This window comes from Mastacembelus armatus, chromosome 14, assembly GCF_900324485.2.
Source record: "Mastacembelus armatus chromosome 14, fMasArm1.2, whole genome shotgun sequence".
Taxonomy (NCBI): domain Eukaryota; kingdom Metazoa; phylum Chordata; class Actinopteri; order Synbranchiformes; family Mastacembelidae; genus Mastacembelus; species Mastacembelus armatus.
In genome coordinates, this window is record NC_046646.1 from 9,695,730 (window position 1) to 9,706,171 (window position 10,442).

The 10,442-nt window shown below is 38.9% G+C and overlaps 1 protein-coding gene across 3 annotated transcripts; it reads right to left on the reverse strand.

Moving 5' to 3' along the window:
* Nucleotides 1-579: 579 nt before the first annotated feature.
* On the reverse strand, nucleotides 580-8,428 carry rab6a (RAB6A, member RAS oncogene family). 3 transcript variants are annotated; one of them, XM_026328172.2, is made up of 8 exons: nucleotides 8,038-8,425; nucleotides 6,180-6,238; nucleotides 6,014-6,067; nucleotides 5,294-5,399; nucleotides 5,014-5,125; nucleotides 4,546-4,639; nucleotides 2,861-2,927; nucleotides 580-2,091 (listed from the first exon to the last, which is right to left on the reverse strand). In XM_026328172.2, exons 1-8 carry the CDS (start codon nucleotides 8,105-8,107, stop codon nucleotides 2,027-2,029), a joined length of 627 nt encoding a protein of 208 aa, XP_026183957.1. In that variant the 5' UTR covers nucleotides 8,108-8,425; the 3' UTR covers nucleotides 580-2,026. The 3 variants fall into 3 exon arrangements, 2 of the variants coding, with proteins under 2 accessions (XP_026183957.1, XP_026183956.1); XM_026328171.2 differs by lacking the exon at nucleotides 4,546-4,639 and adding an exon at nucleotides 3,596-3,689 and having other exon boundaries at nucleotides 8,038-8,399; XR_003296990.2 differs by lacking the exon at nucleotides 580-2,091 and having other exon boundaries at nucleotides 2,885-2,927; nucleotides 3,596-4,639; nucleotides 8,038-8,428.
* Nucleotides 8,429-10,442: the final 2,014 nt, after the last annotated feature.

Below are 10,442 nucleotides of genomic sequence, written 5' to 3' on the forward strand. Positions count from 1 at the left end.
CATAGTGGACCTTAATGTTGTTGTTGTTCCTAAAAAATTGGCATTAAGTCAAACAGGTCCAATTTTGCAAACCAACCCTAGCTGCAAGTTTATACACGACTGTGACTACCCTGTTCTCCATTCCTGTGAATAGTTGAGCCACACCAGACATTCAGACACGAGTAATAGCTGGATCCCACCTAGGTGTGCCATTTCCAGGGCCCAGGGGTTGTGAACGTATAGAACACTTATTACTACCAGTAGTGTAGGCTGTGTGTTTCCTGCAGTGAGAAATCGAAATATCTGCTGTAAAATAAGCCTGTTAGCTCATCCACATCATATTGCACCTGCAGGACAGATAACAAGGCCCATTACTGTCACCCATTCAGTCCACATGACTGCTTCATGACTACAGGAGCACTTCTCACACCTGGTTCTTGGTGTTTTCCTTTGGTTTACACTATGCTGCCACAGAAAGACCAACATATCTGCACTATTCACTAATATTTCATCTTTAATTTATAATTCAGAAATTTGTAATATCATAAATAAAAAAAACTAAATCTTACCAGTATTAATAAGACACTAATGATTTCTTGCTGTGGGGACAAGTGTATTTTTATTCTTTCATTTAAAACCATTCCAGACATAAACATCAGCATTACTATGCCATACAAATTTGACTGTCCTCCAAATGTTCACACAAAGATTGCATGGGATTATCGGCATGATCAACTTGTCATATAGAGGCACCAGCAGACACTTTCTACTGATTCTGTCAAATGTGGTCCAGATGGATGCATATTTTATTAGCGAGTCAGGACTCATACCAGAAGTGAGAATATTAACAGCCATAAAAAAGAAACATAAATCCAATAGAAATAAATATTACAAGTCATTGTGGATTAAATACACATGTAGAATAATCACTAACGATCAATGCCAAAAAATAAAAACAAGCAGTCTTTAAAGTGTTCATAAAACATTATACCAAACTTAACTAGATAAACCCAAAGCCAAGGAAGCCCTCTACAATTAAACTCCAAAAGGCATTTATCTCCATAGCTAATATTTATGGTGGGTTTGTGATTATGACTCTTAATAGAGAAAATTTTCCTCAACCACTATCATCAAACAGAGGTTTATTCTATAGTAACTGGAATCTTTAGAAAAAAAAAAAAAAAAAAGATGCTCTATCTAAATAAAAAGGTCATAAAAAATGGAGGTCAGGGAGAAAATAATTCAATAGACAAGTGCGTGAAGAGAGGAAGGACGGTAATGTGAACGTAGTGATCATGTTGCTCTTAGAGTGGTCATGTTTTTGTGCTGGTGTGTGACGTTTAAGTGCACTGACCTGCCAAATTATGCTGGTAAATGTTCAGAGAACCGTGACTCTGCGAGCACAACCTCTGTTTAGATGTCCAGACACAGGTGCATCATGGGTGCAGACTAAACATGTGATCAATGAGATCTCCCAAATATGTTATTGATTTACTTCAACACAGCTCTGCAACCATTTCCACATATTATTCTAGAGAGTTTAAGAAGACAAGTTTGCTGATAATTCACAAGGACACATCCTTGCCATTCAATTGCACAAATTATGTAAACTGACAAATGCACACAGCATTCACATTGTGCTTATTAAACTTAAAGCAATATTAACTTTTTAAAGAATATTCTCACTCTTAAATGCATACCTTGATTGGGAGTCTTTTCTTTAGGTTTGGTTCAGAAAGTCATTTTTAGACAGAAACTACAGCAAAGTTAGTCATTACTGTTCTGCGACCATCTTTGTCTGAACTGACAAACAACTTAAACAAGCCTGAGCTGCAGCTGTGAACACCGTTACATGTGTTACGGAGCAAACATTCAACTTAAATGACTTTCAGAGCACCTGATGGGAGAGCAGGTTTCCACAATGGTAAGAATAACGTGTAGTGTTCTCTCTCAGTCTGGGGACAGAGGCGTGTGTAGTGAAGGGTACAGAAAAAAAACCGAAAAAAATCCAGAGAAGAGAAATATTTAGTTGTGACATGGGTCAGCATTAGCATGAACAGCCTCCTTCACTGAGAGGTTGCTCTGGTGGCTTCTCCAACTTAATGTCAATCACTGAAGGGGTTTAGGTGTTAAGGAACATCACAGAAGATGAAGAATGCAAGACTTATGACAAACAATACACAAATCTTTCCCAGACCTAGGTCAACAGAAACGTAATATTAGTTTTGTGTAGATATTTTTTCACATTTGTTTTTTAATGTGGGACATGACAGGGTTCAAAACTAAAGAATAATTTGATTCCAAATTTAGACTGGTTTTACAATATGAAACAAACAGCTACTGGATTAGCTCATAATTATGACAAATCCACCACTGAATAAAAACATGTAAGAACAGTGGAATCGTGTTTTATGGTTCTTTTATGTGGATTTGAAACCATCAGGGATTTATTTGTAAAAGTAACAATTCATAAACTATTAATGTATCACATAAAACCTTTAATTTCCTTTTGGATACCCATTATTTACAAGTTGTTAGGCTATATTAATATATTCTTATTGGGACTAATTGCTAAACAACTATATAATTTTGTAAATGCTACCATTTAATTGTGCTAAGTAAAAAATAAAATTGGCCAAATTGTTATTTCTAATCTGAAATAAACTATTTCAGGATTATACTCAGTTAAATAGTGGGTTGAACAGCAATATCTTTCCTCATAGGTAACTCTAAAACAATAACACAAAACAAACAATAGTGAGCTGTCACATTGCAGCACCAGTTTTTACTCCTGGTAGGGAGAAGCCATATGACATGACATGTCTCCTTGCTTTCTTCTGTCATGTCCAACATAGACTGTGACATGCACACAAAAGGATACTGTCCTCTCTGCTTTTGTCCTGTGTAGTATCCATGCCAGGCAGTGCGGCTGCCACACGACGGAAAAGCTGGAGGGAAAGAGAACCAGACATATTCTGTCAAACAAGGAAATACACGCAGAGCATGGCAAACACACAAGATTATATCAAGATAGCGTGCTGTGTATATTCCTGTTACATGATTTGCAAAAGGTCCACCTGAAGCTCACACAGAAGAAGATGCCCGACAGAGCCATTCTAAACTTGATTTGATTTTAGTAGCAAGAGCTTAAGCTACAGCGAACCCAGAAGAGGCTTGAAAAGCTGATAAAACTGTAACTTATTGAGACCTTCCATTGGTAGAGCTCGGAGGCCTTTAAGTGATTGCTGGATTCACATGAATTTATAAGAATAATGAATGTATGATGGTGCTCATCATGCCTACTGACCACTGACCAAATACAGCTACAGAAAAAGACTTGATTAGGTGTAGATTTCACAGCAACAAAAAGTTTAGTGTGCAAATCAGGATTGATTTTCAAACTCTGACCCACCTCGTGGGCTGCACAATCAAATCAAAGGCTGGCCAATAGAAATCATTACTTCTAGCAGGTGGGAAGGAGCTTAAAAAATAAATCCAAACACCTTGCTGATGTTTTAAGAACACCTTTATGCTCACATGCGTGTGTGAAATGGAAGCCAATCAGAAGAGAGCAAAGCATTATGAACACACACACAAAAAGGTGCACACGCTCTACCTGTTTGACATTGTAGCCTGTCTTTGCACTTGTTTCAATAAACAGAACATTCATCTCTTTCGCTCTCTGCTCTCCCTCCTCTGTGGTTATCTGTCTGTGATGAGCCACGAATCACCACGCATGACACACAAACACCCAGAGGAACAAGCACATACCGCCACAGACATCGAGACAAGAGGACAAGGGGGGGAAAAATACAGACTGTGATTATGTTGAAGAAGTCGTGCTCCTTCCTGCTGCTACTGCCACCAATGCTCTAAACCAAAAGTCATCCTGCATACCTTCAGGCTAAACTCCATAGTGAGAGAAGGTGTTCAATTTAGACTAAAAAGGAATGATGATTCTTAAGAACAGCTGGTAAACTTACAAAATACCTATTTTAGAAGGTCGCTTTTCCAGCATATTAAAAAAAAATACAATAGAGCTGGGAGGCCGAAAACCTAAGGCTAAATAAAGTGTGACGTAATTGGCAAGACTCGAGGGACACCGACAGAGTCGCTCAGTGTAGTTGCGACAGGAAGACAGAGACCTGGCTTTCATGCCTAACCAGCCATGAAGGGCTGTTGTCTGACTGTCTCTTTGCTGCATAACCAGGTTAAAGATCTGGTTGTTGTAGGCTGCTTGGTGCAGGGACTGCTATCACTCATGTCAATTTACAAAACAGACCTCAGAGTCTTGCTTACTACTGTATATCAGATAAGGGAGGGTCCATTTGTGAAAAAAAAAAGTCCTTACATGATATGAAGTTTGTTGAGAAGGCTATTTGTATCAAACAAAAATCTGTGTGATCATGTCCACAATGCAGTAAGATTTTTTTTTTTTTTATTTAATATTAGCAACCAACTCCCTAAACCTCTGACCTTTGATGCTGGCAGGCAACCTTTGGAGGCAGAGACAAGGCAGCAGCATCTGCAGCAGGACTACAGAGCACGACTCACACACACTCTTACCTGCTTTACGTTGTAGCCCGCTTTTGCACTAGTCTCAATAAACATAACATTTAGTTCTTTGGCTTTCCGCTCACCCTCTTCAATAGATACTTGCCTGTGGTAGATAAGTGGGTTAAAAGATGCACAGCAATGGAAAAGGCAAATTCATTAAACAGGTAGATAAGCTGGTTAACACATAAGACAACAATTATTAATATACCTATGACAGCTGCCTCAGCTAAAGACTAAATCATTATCTTTTAACAATATGAGGTAAAAAAAAAAAAAAAAAGAAAAAAAAGAAAGGCAAAAAAAAAAAATCTTTATCAGCTTTGGTATCAACAAAGAGCAGAGATAACACTGTTGCCCATGACGGATTGAGGAACTCAGTATTGACGGGGCAGCAGGAACAATCAATGCCTTCATTAGTATGCCCTTAATGAACAGAGCCCGTTTACCCAGAGGGAGGAGATGGGAGGAACAGATTACCTTTTGTCTGCAAGGTCTGTCTTGTTCCCCACCAACATGATGATGACATCACTTCCTCTCTCCGTTCTCACATCATCAATCCATTTTGTGGTTTGCTGGAAGGAGTTGACATCTGAACGCACGACGAACAAGAAACAAGAAATAGAACATCAGTATTTGTGAGATAAAAAGCCTAAACTATAAAAAATGGGAAAGTTTGTGAAAGGAAGACATAGTACATATAACATAAGACATGTAGTAATATTTTTGAAACACCTGAATGCACTGGTATTGCACCTACTTGTGATGTCGTACACTACGACAGCAGCCGCAGAGTCTCTGATGTAACTCGGGATGAGGCTACGAAATCGCTCTTGCCCTGCTGTATCCCACAACTGCAACCTAATCTGTGGGGCAGGAAAGGGAAGGGGATGGGACGGTAAATAAAAGAAGAGAAAAAGAAAACAGAAAAGATGACAATAAAACAAGAAAAAAATGAGGTCAGAAATGAGGTTATGTTATGGTGATAAAAAGGGGACAAAAAAAAAAAACTAAAGTCAGACAAATGGGAAAAGAGAGACAGCATGGTGCATGCAGGTAGTGAATGACAACAAGAGAGAGCAAGGTGTCTGCACCTGGGAGGGGGAAAGAAATAAATCACCCTTCACTTGTCATCAAACCTCCTCTCTTGATCAAGTAAGGTGTTTATTTGAAAACAGGAATGAAGAGAAGAGATGGAGGGCCAGGAAGGAGAGGAATTAAACTTGCATAGACACAGGAAACTTGTGAGAAACGGAGGAACAGCCCACAGAGTCCAACTCATGCTATGAGGGCAGTACATGTGTTTTGCATGTTAGTTAGAAATCACAAACTGCTAAAACAATAACAAAAAAAATATCGCAATATCATAAATCAGTAGCAATGGGCCCTTGATATTTCTTGCACCAAAACCCTACAGTCACCAAATGAATCACCCTCATCTGGACAAAGACAACACTAGTAGTGAGGAGAACTGACTTACTGTTCTGTCTTCAAGATACATGGTCTTTGACAGGAAATCTATTCCTATTGTGGCCTGAAAACAGATAGGAAACAGTTTAATCACACTATAATTTTTAATCTTTTAACATTCACTTTAGAATAATATAAACATTATCAATGCTGATTAAATTAGACATTTGTCTCACTTGGTAAGTGTTGTCAAAGCTGTCATACATGAACCTGGTGATCAGCGAAGTCTTTCCCACTAAAAAAAAAAAACAAACAAAAAAAAAATTTAGAAATTACTGCTAATGAAGTGCCACGATCACACTTTCATCTCTTTGTAGGTTAATCAGTCCTTAATCAAAATAATCATAATAAAGTAATGGTTATCAATTATTAATTATTTTAACTCAATTGTGTCATTTAACAAAATTGATTAGGAATCGATTATTTCAGCAAATTAAAAACAAAAGAAGGTAAATAAAAAACCTCAAAGCATAACTGGATAATTGTGGGGCGTGAGAGTGGCAGCTTATTATCAATTTGTTGTGTACTTGTATTTAAATCAATGCATAGACCTTTATAATGGACTGGAGCTGGCAGCAGCATGTCATGCAACTCTCGTTCCCCTCTTGTTAATTCTCGGCCATTACACACATGCACACGCGCACACACACATCACAAGTATATGAGGCAAAGTTAGAAAGTTAAGGAATGATGATGATGATAATGTGGTTGGGAACCAGGCTCTCCACTTATTTTACTTATAAACAGTCCTTCTCTGCACATTCGCTAAATACGATCATTGTAAAACTATCTGTAAAATCTCAGTTTTGTTGATATTGACAAGCAAGAACATCTCTACAGAGAGAGACACCTCTAAGGTTACTTTGAGCAGCATAGCAGTCCCCAGACTGACTGTTTTGCTGAGCTTGAGTTACAACACATTATCAGTTACACTGTGCAAAGTAGTGGTTACATGCCCAAAGCCAAGACTGCTGTTTACATATGGCTACAAAGAACCACAGCTGATCACAGACTGACAGGCACAAAGTCTGCCCATCTTATCTTAATGGGAGTGGAGTGTCACGTGGCCACAGACAATACCAGTATATATTTTAAAAAAAAAAGAGAGAGAACTGGGAAAAATCAGTAAGGTGGAGGATATTGACTTTTTTTAAAAATGCAGATTGGATATTCTCGAAAGATACACATTAAACGCAGTTTCTTTAGTGTTTACACCATTCTCTGTCAAGGAAGTACTGTACTGGATTATATAATGAACTTCACCACACATTTTCCTTTGAAAACAGATCCACGATTATTGAGTTTGGATCTGTATTTAAGCTCCATGCCACCCTCTTTCTCCTCAAGGGTAACTACACCCTGTGTTCAGTTGGGCTGGAAAGAATGAAAATGAATAGGGAGAGTGTAGGAATGTAGACGAGCAGGTCCAGACATTGGGATGCATCATCTAAGCGCAGCAGTGCCCCCAGGGTAGTCAAACTAATCTGACTGTGTAATCACTGCAACGTTAATATTTTGATTTGGACTTTAAACGAGACTGATATTACTTATCTGGAGAAAGCAGCAAATACAACCTGTCATCTACAGTCAACTATAGCTGCTACTAAAACGTTGGCCTTTACTTGGGAAATAATGCCAAGACAAAATACAATAAATAACATTATTATGAACGTGCTTTCAATCTACTTGGCGTCAGGTTATACTTGTCTGTTTCACCAATCTACAAAGGATAACATTAGCTGTGTTCATGGTTTGTTATCACAGCTCGCATCGCAGGTTAGCTAACAAGTCGACTTCCACGGACATGACTGAACCAGAAGAAACTGAGCTGCACTTTCCTGAAGCCAGCGTGGAAGTTGCACCAAGTCACGGTGTAGCAATGCCAAGTTTAACGCTATCGAGCTAACGCTAGCTAGCTAGCCAACTGCTTAACCTGAATCACCAAACCACCAAAACCCCATGTTAAGCTACATGTCCTGCAGATCACAATACAGTTTCTACCGCCGATAAACGTAATGTTCGTGTCAGACTCACCACTCTGTTCCCCAAGAAAGACCAGTTTAAATTTTCTTAAAGGGTTTCCGAAGTCTCCGGCCGAAGACATGGCTGTATGAAACAAACCCCGACGGTAACGGTACTTTTCGGGAGCTCTCCAGCTAGCCAGCTAATGCTAGCTAACGACAAAGGGCCGGGATTCCTGACTTTTTACCGTTTACCAGCCCTCTTCAAGGGCCACCTAACGAGGTCTTAGCTCCACAGTCACCCCTGTGAAGTTGAGTCACTTCGGGTAACTAACTGCTACTGCACCCAAGTTACCACGGCGGTGGGCCAACGGGAGGTTTCGTGTCTTATGACGATTCCTATCGAGGGAAGAACCACATTTTGTTGATAACTTCTGCACTTTTCAACAAACGACAGAAAAATAGTCGTCACTTGTATTTATTGCACATGTTTTTATAAATTGGTAACTTTATCCAAGTTACTTTTTCAGGCAAATAGAGCAGGCAGCTACGCGTAGGGCCCGAGATGCGTGACGTATTTGTAGTAATCATCCAATGGCATGCTCGATATTTGTAATCGTCTTACTCTGAAGAGACTCATAACAGCTAGAGGAGGAAAGACACGAGTTTATATTATCACTACTTCGTACAATAATGATAATAATAATAATAATAATAGACTACAGTCAGGTTTAAACAGTGTAAGGAACTACATTTACTTATTGGCTCCTTTTAATTATTACAATGTATAACAAATGAAAAAGTAATGACATTTTGTCTAAAACAAAGCATCATATCTTAATTACAGGAGTTCTCATATACACCACTGCCTGAACACACAACAGAAGGATCAAACCATTTGGTATCACCCACTGTCCTTTGGTTGCCAGTGTAATGATATTCTGAGAGGAAGATGCTTGCTAAATCTCATTTCCACTAATTGCATCCACGTTTGCCTCACTTGCATCTTTTCCTTTAGTCTTAGTCCTGCCCACATAACATGCAAGGAAAAGATGCAAAGAATAGAAACAAGGACAGAAGAGCTGCAAAACAAGACATGAGACGTCCTTTCCTCTGATCCTTAATGTGCAGCGTTCTGTCTCCAAACACCTCCCTAGAGAGGTGTTCCGGGCATGTCCCACTGGGAGGAGGCCCTGGGGAAGACCCATGACATGCTGGAGGGATCACATCTCGGCTGGCCAGGGAACACCTTGGTGTCCCCCCGAGTAGAGAGAGGTCATTGCTTAGACTGCTGCCCCACGACCCGACCTCGGATAATTATGTTGTAGTTATTTTTCTGAAAGTGTAATAATATTGATATGACTTATGAAGGCCTACTTCAGTGAGTGAGCCTTTTATGTTGCAATTTCAGCTCCCTCCCTTTCTTATACAATGTCTTTAAAAAAAGCATATTCAGCTTTGACATTTAAAGCACTTCCCTTTTAAAGAACTTTTCAATCCCTGTTTCACAGAAATACTTGTATCCCTTTCATATAGGTTGCTTTCTGTTTTCTCATTTTTGTGTCTGGACAGGTACTGACTACAGTGCGTGAAGCAGGTGAAGTGGAATCGTTCTTCACTTCACTGAAGCTGGTATGGTGCTCACTGGGATATGTAGAAGTGACTGGTGTGTGACCTTAGAGCCCTTATCAGCTTGATGTTCCTTACCATCTTCTGTTTTTACCTCTAGCAGTAAAAACACTTGGCCTAAAATGGCAACATGGAGAGTCACATAACAACATACTATACATTAAACGTATATAGTCATACAATTAAATGTCATTTATGTAATATAGACACACCTTAATCACAGTTACATTGACATTACTTCTAAAGTATTTATTTGATTATATTTAATCAAATATATTATATGGGGGTAATGTTTCCTGTTGAGGTTTCCTAAGTCCAAGATGCTTAGAATGAAAATGCTGTTTTCACAAGCTCTGGGTATAGTGTAAGGTATACATCTAGTCTGATAGTTACTGGAAACAGAAGTCATTTGTGATGTTTGTTGGGAAACATGGGTACATGAGTAGTCAAGTGGCTTGTTTTTATGATGTTATAGTCATCATTTTGATGATTTAATAGGTAGTAGTTCCTGTCTGTGGTGTACCCATTGCTATACAACACTTAATTATTGAAAATGGAGAGACTGCGACACTTGGGTCTTAAATATTTTTAAAATATCTTTACTACCTTTCATCATCTTCTTTATGTCATGGCCCTCTTTGGAGACAAAAGTTTGAAAATTGTGATTTCAATGGCATTTTTTGCCTTGAAGGCAGCCATCATGGGCCACACTTCTTTATACACAAAGTTAATACTGGTGCATGTCAGGCATACTGATATATCGCCCTCTACTGGTAGAGGAAAAAATAAGAGGATAAAGAGGAGTTTCCAAGTATAAATGAATGACACCATTAGACAAGGGTTGAATAA